The sequence below is a fragment of the Triticum aestivum genome, chromosome 4D (genome assembly GCF_018294505.1).
Source record: "Triticum aestivum cultivar Chinese Spring chromosome 4D, IWGSC CS RefSeq v2.1, whole genome shotgun sequence".
Lineage (NCBI taxonomy): Eukaryota > Viridiplantae > Streptophyta > Magnoliopsida > Poales > Poaceae > Triticum > Triticum aestivum.
In genome coordinates this window covers 337623424-337642687 of record NC_057805.1, presented here as the reverse complement: position 1 = coordinate 337642687, position 19264 = coordinate 337623424, and the positions used below count along the sequence as shown (strand labels likewise).

Below are 19264 nucleotides of genomic sequence, written 5' to 3'. Positions count from 1 at the left end.
AGCCATGATAACAATGATCTCCTATTTTAACAGAAATAACAGGCATGCCTACCACAGGTCTATGTTTATCTTTAGCACAAGGTTTGGCAATTCTAGCAGTTTCATCACAGAAATGAATAACATGCCCATCAATATTATCAGACAAGAGATCTTTAACAATAGCAATATTAGGTTCAACTTTAATTTGCTCAGGAGGTGTATAAGTTCTAATATTGCTTTTACGAACCACAGTTGAAGCTTTAGCATGATCCTTTATCCTAACAGGGAAAGGTGGTTTCTCAACATAAGAAGTAGGAACAATAGGATCATTATAAGTGATAGTCTTTTCTTCAACTTTAATAGGTGCAGCTACTTTTACTTCTATGGGAGGATGGTATTTAAACCACTTCTCCTTAGGGAGATCAACATGAGCAGCAAAAGATTCACAGAAAGAAGCTACTACCTCAGAGTCAAGTCCATATTTAGTGCTAAATTTACGGAAAACATCGGTATCCATAAAAGATTTAACACAATCAAACTTAGGTGTCATACCTGACTCCTTACCTTCGTCGAGATCCCAATCTTCAGAGTTGCGTTTAATTCTTTCCAATAAATCCCATTTGAATTCAATAGTCTTCATCATAAAAGAGCCAGCACAAGAAGTATCGAGCATGGTGCGATTGTTATCAGAAAGCCGAGCATAAAAATTTTGAATAATTATTTCTCTTGGGAGCTCATGATTGGGGCATGAATATAACATTGATTTAAGCCTCCCCCAAGCTTGAGCGATGCTTTCTCCTTCGCGAGGCCAAAAATTATATATATAATTGCGATCACGATGAACAAGATGCATAGGATAAAATTTCTGATGAAATTCCAATTTCAATCGTTTGTAGTTCCATGATCCCGTATCATCACAATGCCTATACCATGTCAATGCATCTCCCTTCAAAGATAAAGGCAAGACCTTCTTCTTAATAATATCACCGGGTATACCTGCAAGCTTAAATAATCCACAAACTTCATCCACATATATTAGGTGCTCATCAGGATGCTTTGTTCCATCTCCTGCAAAAGGATTAGCTAGCAGTTTTTCTAACATACCCGAAGGAATTTCAAAGTAGACATTTTCATTTTCAGTAGGTTCAGTAGGTTGAGGAGCAACTCTTTGCTCTACTGGTCGGGGTGAAGATACCCCGAACAAGCCCCTCAGAGGATTACTTTCCATAGTAACAAGTGACAGTAAATTTCAGCACACTATATAAATTTTTCCTTACCAAATTCCACCTACCAAAGGCGCTTCACTCCCCGGCAACGGCGCCAGAAAAGAGTCTTGATGACCCACAAGTATAGGGGATCTATCGTAGTCCTTTCGATAAGTAAGAGTGTCGAACCCAACGAGGAGCAGAAGGAAATGATAAGCGGTTTTCAGCAAGGTATTCTCTGCAAGCACTGAAATTATAGGTAACAGATAGTTTTGTGATAGGATAATTTGTAACGAGCAACAAGTAACAAAAGTAAATAAAGTGCAGCAAGGTGGCCCAATCCTTTTTGTAGCAAAGGACAAGCCTGGACAAACTCTTATATAGAGAAAAGCGCTCCCGAGGACACATGGGAATTATCGTCAAGCTAGTTTTCATCACGTTCATATGATTCGCGTTCGGTACTTTGATAATTTGATATGTGGGTGGACCGGTGCTTGGGTGCTGTCCTTACTTGGACAAGCATCCCACTTATGATTAACCTCTATTGCAAGCATCCGCAACTACAACAAAAGTATTAAGGTAAACCTAACCATAGCATGAAACATATGGATCCAAATCAGCCCCTTACGAAGCAACGCATAAACTAGGGTTTAAGCTTCTGTCACTCTAGCAACCCATCATCTACTTATTACTTCCCAATGCCTTCCTCTAGGCCCAAATAATGGTGAAGTGTTATGTAGTCGACGTTCACATAACACCACTAGAGGATAGACAACATACATCTCATCAAAATATCGAACGAATACCAAATTCACATGACTACTAATAGCAAGACTTCTCCCATGTCCTCAGGAACAAACGTAACTACTCACAAAGCATATTCATGTTCATAATCAGAGGAGTATTAATATGCATATAGGATCTGAACATATGATCTTCCACCAAATAAACCAACTAGCATCAACTACAAGGAGTAATCAACACTACTAGCAACCTACAGGTACCAATCCCAGACTTAGAGACAAGAATTGGATACAAGAGATGAACTAGGGTTTGAGAGGAGATGGTGCTGGTGAAGATGTTGATGGAGATTGCCCTCTCCCGATGAGAGGAGCGTTGGTGATGACGATGGCGATGATTTCCCCCTCCCGGAGGGAAGTGTCCCCGGCAGAACAGCTCTGCCGGAGCCCTAGATTGGTTCCGCCAAGGTTCCGCCTCGTGGCGGCGGAGTCTCGTCCCGAAAGCTTGCTTATGATTTTTCTTCGGACGAAAGACTTCATATAGCAGAAGATGGGCACCGGAGGGCCAACAGGGGGCCCACGAGGCAGGGGCGCGCCCAGGGGGTAGGGCGCGCCCCCACCCTCGTGGACAGGTGGAGGCCCCCCTGACGTATTTCTTCCGCTCAGTATTTTTTATTATTTCCAAAAATAACTTTCGTGGAGTTTCAGGACTTTTGGAGTTGTGCAGAATAGGTCTCTAATATTTGCTCCTTTTCCAGCCCAGAATTCCAGCTGCCGGCATTCTCCCTCCTTATGTAAATTTTGTAAAATAAGAGAGAATAGGCATAAGTATTGTGACATAATGTGTAATAACAGCCCATAATGCAATAAATATCGATATAAAAGCATGATGCAAAATGGACGTATCACCTGCTAAAAACATCAGGGAGCAGTTTAACAAGGGGTGGAGCAGGTGTATGGAGTCATCCATGATGTAACTTGAAAGGCACAGTATGTACAAAACAGTAGTCATTAAAGACAGATATATATATATATACAGAGCCATTCACACATTGTTAGTATGAGTTCGGACAAGAGAATCATCCTAGACATACTAGGCGGCACGCTGGCACGCGATGGAGGGATACAACAACGGGACATAGCAAAGGCTACATCCACGTCGGAGAAAACCACTAGAGCGAGGAATCTGCAGGGGACGATGCAGGGTGCCCTCGATAAAAGGATCCTGCGGCCCGTGAACAATGTGAAGCAGATCCTGGCTCCCAATTCAAGAAAGGCGTAATACAAATCTCCGGATTGATGTGATCACGTGAACCTAGGATAGAGTTAGCAAAAACATTTAACCGGAATAGAAGAGAGATCAGAGTCCCAGAGTATAGACGAGGAACAAAAGATCCTAATACCACCCAATTGGCGACGTGGGCCCGTAAGCCACACAGCCATGTTAGTAAATAACTTTTTCAAAGACTAGACTCAACTTCGGCCAAGGAGTTGGAAAGGGGGATCCTATAGGCAGTCGGCTCTGATACCAACTTGTGACGCCCCCGATTCGACCGTACACTAATCATACACGCAAATGTGTACGATCAAGAACAGGGACTCACGGGAAGATATCACAACACAACTCTAGACACAAATTGAAATAATACAAGCTTCATATTACAAGCCAGGGGCCTTGAAGGCTCGAATACAAGCTCGATACACAAGATTTAGCGGAAGCAACAATATCTGAGTACAGATATAAGTTAAACAAGGATGCCGTAAGAAGGCTAGCACAAATATCAACGATCGAAGAGGCAAGGCCTGCTGCCTGGGACCTCCTAACTACTCCTGATCTTCAGCGGCCTCCATGTAGTAGTATCTGTCGGCGGTGGCATCTGGCTCCTGGGCTCCGACATCTGGTTGCAACAACCAGAAAGAAGAAAGAAGGGGGAAAAGGGGGAGCAAAGCAACCGTGAGTACTCATCCAAAGTACTCACAAGCATCATATCTAGAGTAAGTATGCATTGGTATAAAATGGAAGGGTTGTATCTGTGGACTGAACTGCAGAATGCCAGAATAGAGGGGAAGGCCTAGCCTATCAAAGACTAGAATCTTCAAGCAACTCCAATCATCTTGCAGCATGTAGAAGAGTAAAGAATAGCAGTTTATAATTAACAAGCATGTTGTAGTATTAATGCCCAGAGATCCTTCCTCGACTCCCTGCGACAAAGCAATCCCGGAGCCACATATCTCAAGTATCCATTTCTAGTTGTAAAAGATCAGGATATAAGTCTAAACGTCCATTACCGTGGACACGGTATTTGAATATATGTCTTCCCTGCAGGGGTGCACCACGTTTTCCAACACGCTCGATCACTCTGGCGGGACACACCTTTCTGGGGTCAATGCCCGGCCTCGGAAGATCAACACGTCGTAGCCCTACCTAGGCTCAGCAGAGAGGTCCCCGCCGGTCTACATCCTAAGCACTCCGGGGTCTGGGCCCATCGCCCGTAGCACTCCAGGTCGTTACGCATAGGGCGGACCTAGGCACCACCTCTGGGGTGCCGGCCCAGCCGTGCCGCAATGCTGAACTAGACGTCTGACAAAGCTTTGGCTGATACTGCGACGTCGAGGCCCATAACTATTCTCACGTGGTGGTTAGTGCGTAAAGGCCAAAGGCCAACTCAGAACAAATACCCAAACCATTGTGTATTATTAGCTTGCGGAGACGAGCACAGACTCACGATAATGTGACCCCGTCACCCCGTCTCGATGAAATACGGCAGGGGCTAGCCCAGCCCACTCGGGGGCGGCCTGCCGGCCCGGCCGTGCCTCGTAATCATCTTGCGGGTGCTCTCCGAGCCCGCCTGACTTTCACCAATGGCTCAAGTAAAGTCAAGGTAACCGTGTGTCCAAACATCAAGGGGAAAACCCGAGGAATCACCCCCGGAGGATTCCACTCGATGTGATCATCAAGGTGAACGTAAGAGGATCCACCCTCAAGGTTCACACTTGAGGTGTTGCACGACAGAGCCGTATCGGGAATGGTGAAAGAGGAAATCACCCTCATTGACCACGATCGAATAGCTACGCTACAGAGATCTCATCAGGAGTGATGTAAGAGGTTCCACCCTCGGCACTCGATGGTAACTCTGCAGAGTCGAGCAACAAAAAGGGCGTGATGTGATGTGAGGTGTTGGGCTCTGGTCGTCGATCACGTTGATCGAGTTGTCGATGATGAAGCAGGGGCAACAAGGACAAGGTGGGGGTCACTGCTGGATCACTAACCAACCTATACTAAGCAGTTTAGGATAAGCAGGTAGGTAACAATAAGCAGGTTACAAAAACAGGCTATGCATCAGAATAGGAGCAATCAATAACAGTAGAAAAATCTAATGCAAGCATGAGAGAATGGAATGGGCGATATCGGGATGAGCAAAGGGGGGCTAGCCTGGAAGCTCCGCTGAAAGGGAAGAAGGGTCGTCGTCGATGTAGTCGATCACAAGGGGCTCAGCAGCGGTCTCGGGGTCTACCGGAGAGAAGAGGGGGAAGAAACAGTAAATACAAGCAACAAACGCATGACAAGACAATAAGGAGCGCTAGGGTGTTCTAACGCGGTGTCACACGATACCGGTGAAGGCGGAAAAACATCCGGGAATGTTTTCCCGAAGTTTGGAATTTTCCGGACAGATGAAAGAGAGGGGACGGTTGCATGTTTGCTATGCTAGAGGCATGTGACAGATGAACGGAGAGCGTATCCGGATTCGTCTCGTCATTCTGAGCAACTTTCATGTACAAAGTATTTTCATCCGAGTTATGGATTAATTTATATGATTTTCTGAAGTTTAAACAATATTCCGAAATTTAAAATTAATCCTGAATAAACCAGAATATACCTATTGTACCCACTAGGATCTAGCCCTAGTGGATGACAAGTGGGGTCCATGGGTCTAGTCAACATGCACAGTCAGCAGTTGACTAGTCAACATTGACTGGTCAACAGGTTCAGCAGACCCCACATGTCATAGGCTGCTAGGTTAGCTAAACTAGTCAATTAGGTTAAGTAGCAGGTTAATTAAGTTAATTATTTATTTAACTAACTAATTATTATTTATTTATTTATTTTTCTTATTTTCATTTTTTTAACAGGGGCATGGGGCCCCCTGGTCAGTGGCACAAGGCTAGGCGTTGTGCAGCCCAGGAGCGGGCGCCGCGGCACCCAGAGGGGCACCGGCGGGCACGGCGCCGACGGGGGAAGGGCGAGGTCAGGCCGGGGTAGCAGGGGCCGTTGCCGGGCGGCGGCAGCCGAAGCGGGGGCTGTGTGGCGGCACCAGCTGCAGTAGCAGTTCGGGAGCAGCAGCAACAGCTTGCGGCAGCAGCGGCGACAGCGGGTGCGGGGGCGACGGGCGCGAGCCGGGCGAGCCCAGTGCACGGCCGGAGCGCGGTGGCCGTGCGCGGGCGTTGGGATGGTCGCGGTAAGTGCGAGGACGCGGGCCGGAGCGCACAGCGCTATGGGGGCTTCAGGAGGGGAGTCGGACGGGGGGGCTCACCAGCCCTGTAGAGGTGCAAAGGCGCGCTCGGGGGAGGGCCGGAGTAGCGGGGCGACGGTGCGCGACGACGACAATGTCCAGCTCAGGGAAGGAGTAGCGCGAGGGAGAGGCGGGGACGGGGCAGTCCGGCAACGGGTGACGGTGCAGCGTCGGGGTGGCGCGGCGCCAGATCGGGACGAGGCAGTGGCGTCCGAGGCGTCGCAGCGAGGGGGGCTTTGGGAGGAGGGCGAGGCTTCCGGCGAGGTGGCACCGGCAGCGGTGGGGAGCGTCGGGGCGATGGTGCCGAGGACGGGATCGGGCTCGATCCCGATCCAATCGAGAGGAGGGGAACGAGAGGAAGACGTGGGAGGAGTGGGGCGATCTCTCCAGATATTTTAGGTGCGTGGGGGGGTAAGGGAGAGGGAGAGGTGGGCCAGCCAGGTGGTCTGGTGGTCCAGCTGGGCCACGGCCCAGTGGGGGAAGGGGCTTCTCTCTTTTACTGCTTTTTTTAAATGCCTTCTCCCCTTTTTTTACTGATTTTAAATTTGATTTTGCAACCGACTTTGAATCAACGCGAACTTAACAACAGTAAAATCGATGACATGGCACCATTAACAGCGGTTTACTGTAGCATAATTATCCGGGCGTTACACTATGGGCCCCATTTGCGTTGATTCCAAGTCCCAAAAATCACATATATTCCAAAATAATTCTTCGTAAAACTTTATCGCGTTTGGACTTTGTTTGATATCAATTTTCTGTGATACAAAAAACATGCAAAAAACAGGAACTGGCACTAGGCATTGGATCAATAGGTTAGTCCAACAAATCATATAAAAATTTGTCAAAAGTATGTGAAAGTTGTAAAATATTGGCATGAAACAATAAAAAATTATAGATACGACGGAGACGTATCAGATAACAGGGCAGGGGGAGCGTGCGTGAGTGTTTCCGTCGCCCCTCCCTCTGATTTTTAACCGCGGCAAAGCGTGGGGAAGTGGGATCAGCTGCGCCCATGTTTCCACTTCCCAGCATCATGTGGGCACGTTTTCCCCCACGACTTGATTACTTGGAGAAGCACAACCGTCCGCGGCGACCACAATCAATCCTCACGCATGGGCCGAGGGCGCGGCTTGGCGGGGCCCAGCCGGCCGTCGCGTCCCATTACGCGCGCGGCCTCCCAGGGCCTCGTCGGCCCCTGTTCAACACGTGGTGCATGCGTCGGGCCGCGAGGGGCGCGTCCCTTCCCCTCCAAGACTCGGCGGACGCCTCGGTTTCCCGCCCATGCAGGGGTGCTGCGATCCGGCTTTCGGAAGCCGACACACAATGGGTGTTGCCGGGACCCGGCGGTCGTAAGCTTCATCAACACTAGCCGCCTTCTTAGGGGATGAAACTGCGAAGGCCCCCTGCTTGAAGACGACTGGCCTTCACAGCTTCAAGGACTACTATCGGGGGGATAGACCCCGGGCAGGCAACGAAACCCGGATCTTTTTCAAAAACATTGGGGCCAGCAACGCCCCTCAATCCAGCACGCCCTGGCCGGCTTCCCAGCGCAACCCGACCAGGTGCCGCAACCCGGCCAATCGGCTGGCGCATGCCGGCTGGTCCCAAGGAGCCGACCTCCAGCCGGCTAGAGTGATCTGCCCTTTACGTCGGCCCCGCCGGGCGCGGCAGCCGTGTCGACAAAGCCACCGCCCAGGGCGGGCGGCATCTCGGAGGCATGACCCTGTAGCAAGACCGCGCCACCATCCTGTGATGTCTGGCAAGGCATGCCTACAGTCCCCAGCAGCCGGCCGTACCCGCGTCCGGCGGCCCCGGTACGGCCCGCACCCAGCGGACCCAGCAAGACCCGTACCTGACGGACCCGGCAGACCCGACGGCCCCTATTGCCGGCTCCTAGAGACTGACACTAGGGTCCCGCGCCCATGTAATATGACCATTGTAACCCTGGGGGGGTAGCCTATAAGACCCCCCGGTGCCCCTCCATGCAAAGGGCTGGGATCCAGTGGAACACACACACGGAGAAGGAGCTCCCTATGCACTGGCCAGTCTTCCTTCCACCTATAAACAGCTCCAGGAGCAAGCTTGTATCCTCCACATATAAACCACACTCGCCAGGACTAGGGGTGTTATCTCTCCGGAGAGCCCCAAACCTGGGTATGTATTGCGTCTCACGCTCACTCGTACCAACCTCGCCTCTGGAGCCCAACAGTTCCCTCTTGCGGTCTTGCATGTTCCTCCTTTTAGCCATCTCATGGCATCTCGCCTATGAGATATAAGTTTAGAATATATTCTAAAAGAGTAGCCAAGAACAACATGTCATTATTATGCCCTATCGACAACTCTTACAGACTCGAACACAACAAACCTTCTCAGTAACAAAAATACTAACATACTCAAATCATGCTTATTAAGTTTTAATCTCTGTAACAGAAATACTAAAATACTACAAGCCTATATATCACTGATATTTAGTCAATATTCACGGTTAATCTGTGGGAACCAACCGATTTAGCTCCCAATTTTTTTTATTTTGATTGAGGTTTTGCAGTCTTGATGCCTCCTGTTTGTGTAGATGGCTACTTCCGGTACATCTCATGTCGTTTAAGAGGAATATGGATGACATGGCTTACAAGTTTGCCATGTTGATTGATCCTGATGATACAAAAACCTGATATATTTTAAAAACCTTGTCGATAAATAGGCGCCTGATAAAATTGATAAATCGGCCAATAAGCTGATTTATCTCTTATCTTGGGTCGACTGCTAATTTACTGAGGAGCGATATCCCAAACATTGCTATGAACAAGGGGCAAAAACAAAGTACTTTGGTTTGAACTCCAAGAACATATCCTAAACCCGAAGTCCTAAAAAATCACTCTCTACACATTCCTTTGTATGAATCTCTAAGCCCAATACTTCCAACATTTTATCTTTGGTACTACCGAGCCACTTAGAGTTATTCAAGTTTAGAGAAAAAAACTATGCTTCAATAGTTTGAAACCTCCATTCATTTTGTTTCGGAACTACTGATCTAATCCACTTTGAAACGTTCTTTGTTTGCTCTATCACTTCTGAGCATAATTTTTTACCATCATCACTTCGAAGTTGTTTCATTTTTCTTGTGAGTCACATTATAAATTTGGTACCTTCACTATTTTTCCTTCGGAAATTCCAGTTGTGATTCAGAGTTTTTCCTGCAACTTCTCATTTTGATGACTTTTTAATTGGTTTTACCCGATATTCCAAAGTTATCCTATTCCCGCAGAAAGAAGCAATCTATTTAGTTTTGAACAATTGCACATAATTTTTCAGTACTTTCGAGTGCTATATTATGTTTAGTTTTTCAATGTTGCCTTGGTCGTGCAAATTTATTTGAACTGTCTTGGTAGTTCTTCTAGTTTTCTTCTGACACTTTACAACCTTTCTTACTTTCGAGTAACTTCATATTTTGGATCCTCTCATACCCTTTCATGGCTCCTTCGAATCCATTCCAACTTTAGTCATTTCGCTCATGCATTCCACCAATTGCAAGCCATTCCACTCAATCCCACTCCACACCACTCCTTCCATCTCCACCATAAAGGAAAAGAGATCCAAGGCAAGATAATAAGGAAAGAAGTGTTGGGTGATTCCATGTTCACTTATTTGATTCTTTGAAGGCCAAGAACTCCCCTTTCCTGAATCCCTACACCACAAGTTCATCTCTTCCACAACAATATCCTATTCTTGTGGCAAAGTGATCCTTTGGATTTTTTGAGAGAATCTTTGATCGAAGATCACTCAAGGAGTTGTTACCAAGTGACTTTGCTTTTTTTGTTACTCTTGGATGGCGTGCGCATCCTAGACGGTTAGGGTACACTTGAGATCCTGTCAGGTTCTCCGTGAGATGGACTAGAGAGTTTGTACGGGATCGAAGATCACCTACTTGGTCATCGAAGATCCTGTCAAGTGCAAGTGATCCCCTATCAATGAATATGTAACATCTAGGTCATCAACTTGTGATCAATGACACCATTGGCCAAAACAACTCCCGCCAGTGGTGATGATATCAGCTTTAATAGGGTGTGGGTGGTGCTCATCAGCGGTGTGACAAAAAAGGGCATTTGGTCATGTAGAATTGATGTGTGACATCACCCATCAGTAGAGAATCCATTATTTGTCCTCGAGTCATTTCTATTGATGGGTATTTGTGCGCCCGTCGGTGATGAGGCACATCATTGACAAGAGCAAGCTCGTCCGTTAGTGGAGGCCCGTCAACAAAGGGTATTTGTTTTCCAGCAATGCGTTCTAGCCTCAAGTGCATATGATGCATGTTATCTAGTCCAAATAGGCACAAAAAGACCAGATGAGATATATTTTTACACGAGCCTTTTCTATTTGTATTGTCTATCCTTCATAATATGATTTGTCTTTTTTGTTTCTCAAGTTGTGGATCGACTCAAAGATTGATAGCTTGTGACATCATATCTTCATCATCTACTCGAATTTGGTTTGAAAACAATGATTTTAGGGACTATTTGATCCCATGTGCATAAGCTAACTAGAGATGATACCCCGTGCGTTGCAACAGAAATTGGATGCCATTATTTCTATGAAAGTTTGTGGTTTGAACCTTGAGTAATTAGCAACATGAGCATTGAAATTAAATTACATATAATATATTATATTTGATTATTATATAGTTGTAAAACATTTACTTAATATAAATAACATGGATGATGTATGTTAGGTCGGTCTTCACATGCATAGTGGCATGGTGAGTTGCCATAGTTGCATGGCTAGAGAATTAAATTTAGTGGTGCATGCATAGTAACATGATGAGTTGGCATAGTTGCATGTCAAGATAATTGAGTTACTGAGGATGAACTATTTAGGTATATAGGGTTCTCATCTTGTCCATGAAACTATTCCCCGAACCCTTTCTGCTTCTAACCCTAGCGAGAGGAGACCTTGGGCGCGTCGCGCCGCCACACTACCACTTCTCCCACCATCGGTAGGTTGCTGCCCTCTCCTACCTTATTGGCCCTGCCGGTGTGGGCGTGCGTGGAAACCCCGATCTATGAGATGATGATGTAGTTCCCACCGTTTTGTGTATTTAGATACTCCTTCGCCGTCCATCTCTTTGATCCTTCTTGGAGAATTATTCTTCCTTAGACCTTTACATCTCGACAATGTTTTTTGTGGTAGCGTCAATGGTTTGTGGGCGTAGATTCATGTCGTCCACTCTGGAGATGAGACTAGAGTTTGTAGGGTTTGCCAACGCGGCGGTGACTTCCTTCGCAGTTGGGTCCTCTGACCTCATCTCCGTCACGTTGATGCGCCCTCGGTTGCCTACATGAGGACTGCGAGATGTAATGAAGGTCATGCACTGAATATGTGATTCTTCCTGTTGTGACGGCTACTTCTCAATGATGATGATCCTGTAGGACCGGGGTCAACAATGTTAGGTTGGCCCTGATGTTTGAGTGGGGTTGGATGGTCCGCCATTTGCCGCTTCGAGAGGGAGACAACGGTCGGTCGAGCGTGAGGACATCAATATAATTTTAGTTTATTTGGCCTATTTTTACTACTGATTTGGTCGATAGATCAATGTGCTTTTTGGTAAATTAAAAAGAAGTGCAAACATATCTCACTGCAGCTAAGTTTACCCAATTTCTGAAATGAAAAATGTGGGTGAAAGAGAGGAGAACCGCTGGCTTGTCCCTACTAAATTAGCCGCCTAGAGAAACCCACGACGAATCGTCCAAAACAGACCCCCCGCAAAAGCAAATCAACGGATGTAGCGACGGTTCGACGATGAGCCGCCCAGGGACCACAAATCAATCGAAGTAGCAACCTCTTGGTGCACTGCATAGCCGCCACGCAAGCGAGAGCAACCCGGGCCGTGTAGGCAAATTTGATAATTTTGACCTGTGGATGAAATCATTTCACAAAATGAACTGCCTTTAAAAAATTTCACTCGGCTGACCTTTTTGAGTGGCGCCCGACACGAAGACCCCACACTACACTGTGCAGAGCCTGACTGACAGGCGCTGCAGGCGCTGCACGCCTAGCCAGCGTCTCACCCGGATGATCCAAAAAATTATTAAGTCAATGTGCAGCGCCTAAGAGCCTGCAGCGATGCTCTCAGGCGTTGCACACTGACTTAGTAATTTTTGGGCAGTTCGGGGTGCGATGTTGGCCAGACGTGTAGCGCCTGTCAGTCAGACGTTGCACAGTGTAGTGTGGCGCCTTCGTGTCGGACGCCACTCAAAAAAGTCAGCTGAGTGAAATTCTTTTAGAAACAGTTCATTTTATAAAATAATTTTATTCAGAGGTTAAAATTGTCAAATTTGTCGAGTGGCACACCCTCCGTGGCTCAGAGGGCTCCGCCAAATTCCTTACCGAATTGGTCTCTGACGTGTGGGTCCAAAGAGTTACGCCTCCGCAACAACACGCTGGTCCAGGTGGGGCCAGTTTCCTTTCTCACCATAGACCAAACCCTGACCGCTGACGTGTCCCGGGACAAGTACGTGCCCTTCTTCATTCTTGTCTCGCCGATTCCATATAACCAGCGCCGCTCCTTTTCGGATCCCCGCAGAAAAGTAGGTGAAAAAGAGCAACGGAGGAACAATCCAAGACCCTCTTCTCCGCCGCGCCTGCCACCCGTTGAGGCCCGCCTATCGGCCCACGCCGCGTCCCGAATGGCCTCGCCCCCGCCCCCGCCCCCGCCCCCGCCCTCGCCGCCGCCACCGGCCGACGAGCCACGCAGCGGCGGGGGCAGGGCGCCGATCCCGCCCTACGTCAAGGCGGCGGCGGGGTCGCTCGGCGGCGTGATGGAGGCGTGCTGCCTGCAGCCCATCGACGTGGTCAAGACAAGGCTGCAGCTCGACCGCGCGGGGGCCTACCGCGGCATCGCGCACTGCGGCACCACCGTCGCGCGCGCCGAGGGCGTGCCGGCGCTCTGGAAGGGCCTCACGCCCTTCGCCACCCACCTCACGCTCAAGTACGCGCTCCGCCTCGGCTCCAATGCCATGCTGCAGTCCGCCTTCAAGGACCCCGTCACCGGCAAGGTCTCCGCGCAGGGCCGCCTCGCCTCCGGCTTCGGCGCTGGCGTCCTCGAGGCCCTCGTCATCGTTACCCCATTCGAGGTCAGATTGCACATCCCTCTTCTTTTTTACTTCTTGTATGTGTACTATCGTACTTCTATGAGTTCCCAGATCGTTCGTGCTTCCTTTCCGTGAGTACGATGTGTTCACATTTTTTATTCGTATATAATCTGGACAGCTCTAGATGATTCCTTGCCGGGATCTTAAAGTGTAGTTTACCGATACAAAAGTTGCATCGTTCAAATTAGCATATCTGATAAAAAAAGAACGAAAACATAAACCAGATCCCGGCAGCTATTTAATATTGTGTGCACATGATGTTGATGCATTTCTGACAACCTGCCCGTTGGGATTAAAACATGAAAGCTCTGTGATTTGCGGTCCAATTGTGGTCTGCTAGTAACATGCGCAAGGAAGTGATGAGGCATTTGTCTACCTACCCTGCCCTATTAGAATGCTGTCAAACACGTTTGACCCAGAAGCACCTGCTCCTCTTGTTAATGATGTCCGCTAGAATGATATTACCTCCTTCACAAAATATAAGACATTTTGGTAGGCTAAAATGGCCTACCAAAACGTCTTATATTTTGGTACGGAGGTAGTATTAAGTGCATTTGACCGAGAATGCTGTGTAGTTGTGGCATCTTTAGTCTCAGCTGTTCTTTTCCGATGGATGGAGCCCACCGGCCCTGATTTCATTTGATCATTTCAGAAATCAGAGAAGTATCACACACACTCCACCCAGAACCAGGGCTGGATACAAACCACCCAGACCCTGCAAAGCTAAAAGCACTGCAGCTACAAGATAAAACTGAAAATAACATTCAGGTAGAAATAAAAGTCACGAACGAATTGCTGTTTACATCAAAAGCCAGACAGAAGATCATCCAGAACAGGCACCAATGGACACGAGGAAGTAAAGGGAGCGACGACTACATTGCTTGTACCATGGTGGTAGGATTCCAGCCATGCCAACGTCCATACACCTCCTGCGCCAACATTGTCAGTCTATAGCATCCCTGCCGCAACAGCCACCTTACTGCAGGGGCGCCCAGGATGTTAAGAAATGACAAACATATAGAACTATATTGGTGGTATCTCCCGGAGCACACATTGAAAACATGATTTTATTCCTAGTTTTAACATAAGGCCCAGAAGATAGCAGCCACACCAATGTTAAGAAACTTTTTGTCTCTTCCTACAGAAACATTAAACGAACCAGAAAAAAGATCATTCATATTCACCGGCTTATGTTTCACTCCCAGCACCACACTAGCTACAATCCAAACATATTTAGTCTCAGTTGTAGCATTGTATTATCAGCAAGGACTAGAAAACTATAGTGATAAGGTGCTAGGATCAGAATTCAAACATTACCTAGTTTGGGACAAAAGGCGCAGCTTTTTTGGTATTGTAACAGGGAAGCGGAGCTTGATCTTATAACACGAGTGATGCATTGTGAATATTGGTTCTGAGGTTCCTCTAGTGTTTACGTGTAGAGTGCCTGCCTAATTATACTGCATGGAAATATTAAGAAAATGCTCTTAATTAGTACTACAGTAGATGTTGCTTGAAGTTACAAAACTATGTGAAAATAGACTCCAACACTGTAACTGCATTGAAATGGATACTTAAACCGAAAACCACCATTGTATATTTTTTTCAAATTCACTTTTTTCATCTTCGACTGGAAGTGCAGTGTTCTATAGTTGAATCATCAGTGCGCGAGGAAAACTGTGTTACACCAAGACAACCAAGCATTGCTTAACCTCCGTCCCAAAATATAAGACGTTTTTTCAGTTACACCAAGCATTGTGTTACACCAAGACGGAGGTAGTATTAGATATTCCAGGAAGGAAAAGAGGAAAAATTATATTCCCTCCGTTCCTAAATATAAGACCTTTTAGAGATTCCACTATGGACCAACATATCCATAGTGGAATCTCTAAAAGGTCTTATATTTAGGAACGTAGGGAGTATTAATTTTGACTTATGTTGCTGTACCTTCTCATATTCATTGGGAAAACTGAAATGTACATTCTGTCACTGTGATTATGTCTTATTTCAAGCTTGTTTTGTTGAGGGAATTGCTATAATGTTTCTATATGATGGATGCAGGTGGTAAAGATTAGATTGCAGCAACAAAAAGGACTAAGCACGGACCTACTGAAATATAAAGGGCCCATACACTGTGCGAAGACAATTGTTCGTGAGGAAGGCATTTTTGGTCTGTGGTCTGGAGCATCACCAACCGTCATGCGTAACGGTACAAACCAAGCTGCCATGTTCACAGCCAAGAACACGATAGACATTCTTCTCTGGAAGAAGCATGAAGGAGACGGCAAGGTTCTCCAGCCATGGCAGTCAATGGTCTCTGGGTTCCTTGCAGGAACCGCAGGGCCGATCTGCACCGGGCCTTTCGACGTTGTGAAGACCAGGCTGATGGCCCAAGGGAGGACCGGCGACATCAAGTACAAGGGCATGTTCCATGCGATACGGACGATACACGCGGAAGAGGGCCTCCGAGCCCTGTGGAAAGGCCTGCTTCCCAGGCTCATGAGGATTCCACCTGGTCAGGCCATAATGTGGACAGTGGCTGATCAGGTGATGGGCCTCTACGAGCGAACATATCTGCAGTCGGCTAATGTGTAACCCGCCTGCTTTCGAAGCTGCTGCACCGAATTGATTGGTTAGTCGTCACCATTTTGGGTTGCCTGGAATCCTGGATATTCATTTGTTCATTGCTTGAGAGACTGGTATTGGTCGGAGCAATGAGCCCATGTACTTTAGTAGTACAACAAATAATGATTAAACCCCTTCCAATTTTGATAAGAATGTTCTGATGACTGACTGTTATGGATAAGAATGTTCTGATGACTGACTGTTATGTGAAGTTGAATACTAGCATAGATCTGCTTACTGGGCTGATGATGTTCATATCCAGGCCATGGGCCAGATGTAAGAAGCGATAAAAGCCCATGACGGACGATGAGCAAACCTGGACTCTCCCTCCAATGCATTATTTCGGCCCGATGGGTGTCACTCTCTGCAGTCTGCATGATTATATTGGCGATTGCCTTTTGGGAGCTTCAACTTTCACTCAGTAGGCAGTTGGCTGTACTGTAGATTCAGCAACCTCATGGAATTTCCTTGCGACATGGGGGTCCCTGACTGACCTCCAAATCCGAGACAGAGAGATGCTGCCGCTGACGCAACGATCACCGGGCTTTTAGCATTGCGCTGCGCCGATCAGCTTGCGCACTACCTGACCGGACCTCAGAAGGCATCCAATTCCAGGTGGTGACGCCGTTGCGGTTCTTTTGTTCACTCGCATTTTCTTGTGAAAACACCTCATCAAGGGAAGGCATCTGGTTCTCCTTCTGTTGTTGCAGATGAGAGTCGTTCAGCCATTCAACCCTGTCCATGTCCTCGCCACAAACCCTCAGCTTGAGAAAAAGCTCCGGTGCTTCTGCCGCGGATCGCCCAAGTTGCTGCACGCTTTCTGCACCCGGTTGCTGTCTCCCGGCAGGCAGCTCTGTTTTCATCCATGCATGCGCTGTGCCGTGCACGTTCTTATCTGTCCTCGAGACACCCAGGAGGAACGGAGCCCAGCAGCAAGCAAATCGGTAGATGCATGAATCAGTGTTATACTTTCCTCGATGGCCACATATGTTTCTTTCCCCTTGTGTTTCTTATATTAAATTAAAGGGAATCTTCAGCGCCCGATTGGCTCCGACGAACCCTCACCAGAGTGCAGTGCACACAACACATATGGCGTGGTCACTTGCCGGCCACACAGGACGGAATCGAGCACAGACCAAGAAACAGGGTTCCTGTCTCCAAATCAAATGCCCTGGTTTGGTTTCGTCTCAAACATGCAGCCTCTCCACTTTTCTGAAACTACGGTGGAGGTGGATGCACATGCTATGCCAAATCTGGAACTTTTTCTCTTGTGCTCCGCCGGCTGATCATGCACTCATCATGCATGCATGCCTGCCAGTGGTGCGAGTGATTCATCCCACACTCCTCAAAGCAATCTTTATCCATTCTCATCTGTGTGTGTGTGTGTGTGTAAACTCGAATAATTGTCCGAGGGTGTGATACTGTTACACCTTATGGATATATGTATGTATACAATCACGCATTATCTGCAGCAAATACCAAGGCCCCTGCTTTGGTTTGGTATGTCTTTCCTCCAGGAATTGTATATACATCTTTTTCTTTATCGGGAAAAGGGATTTCGTACTTGGATAAGGACCAAGGGAGAGTTTGTGTGGCGAGATCAGCTGGTAGTAAATGAGAAAGAGCATCGAAGAAGTGATCAGCGGTGAATTGACTGCTCGTTAAGCAAGCGTTTTTTTTTTCTTCCAAAGTTGCACCGGCACTCTGAAAGTGGAAAGGAAAAGATGTTTACAAAGTTGCTTCCGTGTATGTCGTCTCAACAAAGCAGGATCAAATTGCATTGTCAGTTCGTCACCGGAAAAGAGAGACAGCGATGCTGCCTGTGCTGACAGGATTGTCGCCTGAGGTTATGATGAATGAGTTTTATTAACTAAAAAATAGGACCTCCGTAATTGTAACTTATTTCTGCCTTCTATAAAAGTGGACTGTGCTAACGCCCAGTCGATTAGACGTTAAGCAACAGATCCGCGTGATCCTCTCGTGATCCACTCCTTCCGCCCCGCGCGCGATCTCTCGTGATCCACTCCTTCCCCCTCCCGCGCGCGATCTCCTTCCGTCCCGCGCGATTTCTGATTTTTCTGGCAATCTCACCACTTCTCCCGCTTCTTTTTTATTTTCAGGCGTGGTAGAAAAAACATGATAAAAATATTGTAGGAGGCGGGAGTCAAACTCACTACCTCTTGGTCCATCATCACTTGTCATATCTACCTGGTCTGGTTTCAACTTGTGGTTACAAAGAAGATCGATAAATATTTATACTGATACATACGCGACTAGAAAAACAAGCCAGTTTCCTTTCTTTCTTTTTACCAATTTTTCTTCCCTTTTGTACACAGTAATTCGTGCATCATATACCTGATAACTCACGCAATGCTGTAATATTTTTACCCTAGGTAAAAAATTGTTGCAACACACCCGATAGCTTATCTGTAAAAGAGTGTGGTAATTATATGTCACGAACCTGATAACTCACTCACAAACACCGTGGTAACTATTGACCCAAAAGAAAAAGAATTTCTTTTGTAACACACCCCAATAACTCTCTATAAAGAGCATGGTAATATATACGTCACGAACCTAATAACTCACTCACAAACACTGCAGTAACTTTGGGCCCAGAGAAAAAATTGTTTTTTTATGGGGAAAAAAGTTGCTGTAAAGAGAATGATAATTTATATGTCACGAACCTGATAACTCATGCACAAACACCATGGTAATTCACATGGGATCCGAACCTGCGTCGGATAGCAAGGACACGCCTAATGCCAAGACCAACAACCATTACACCAACCTACACTGTTGTTCAATACTTGAAAACAAAATCTTTTAAAACTCTTTCTCACCATTGTCAGATGACAAAAAGAAAGGTATTTTCCTCAAGTTTTTTCCACTGCATAAATGATGATGTACTATACGTGTGAATGTATAAAGAGACTCCTTTGTGACTTTTTATCAGGGTCAGGTACATAAGTTATCAAGTATGCGATGTGTGACTTACCATGCTATTCACACAAAAGCTATCGAGGGGATGTTTTATCTACCCCCGGTAGCTTATG

At 46.9% G+C, this 19264-nt stretch overlaps 1 protein-coding gene across 1 annotated transcript; it reads left to right on the top strand.

Annotated features, from left to right (window-relative positions):
• Positions 1-13005: 13005 nt before the first annotated feature.
• Positions 13006-16372, top strand: LOC123097773 (mitochondrial succinate-fumarate transporter 1). Its single transcript, XM_044519596.1, has 2 exons — positions 13006-13568; positions 15645-16372. The coding sequence occupies exons 1-2, from the start codon at positions 13122-13124 to the stop codon at positions 16176-16178; spliced, it is 981 nt and encodes a 326-aa protein (XP_044375531.1). The 5' UTR covers positions 13006-13121; the 3' UTR covers positions 16179-16372.
• The last annotated feature ends 2892 nt before the right edge of the window (positions 16373-19264 follow it).

Coding starts and splice junctions, on each gene's coding strand:
- LOC123097773 (XM_044519596.1), top strand. CDS start 13,122: ATGGCCTCGCCCCCGCCCCCGCCCCCGCCCCCGCCCTCGCCGCCGCCA. Junction 13,569..15,644: donor TCATCGTTACCCCATTCGAG/GTCAGATTGCAC, acceptor TGATGGATGCAG/GTGGTAAAGATTAGATTGCA.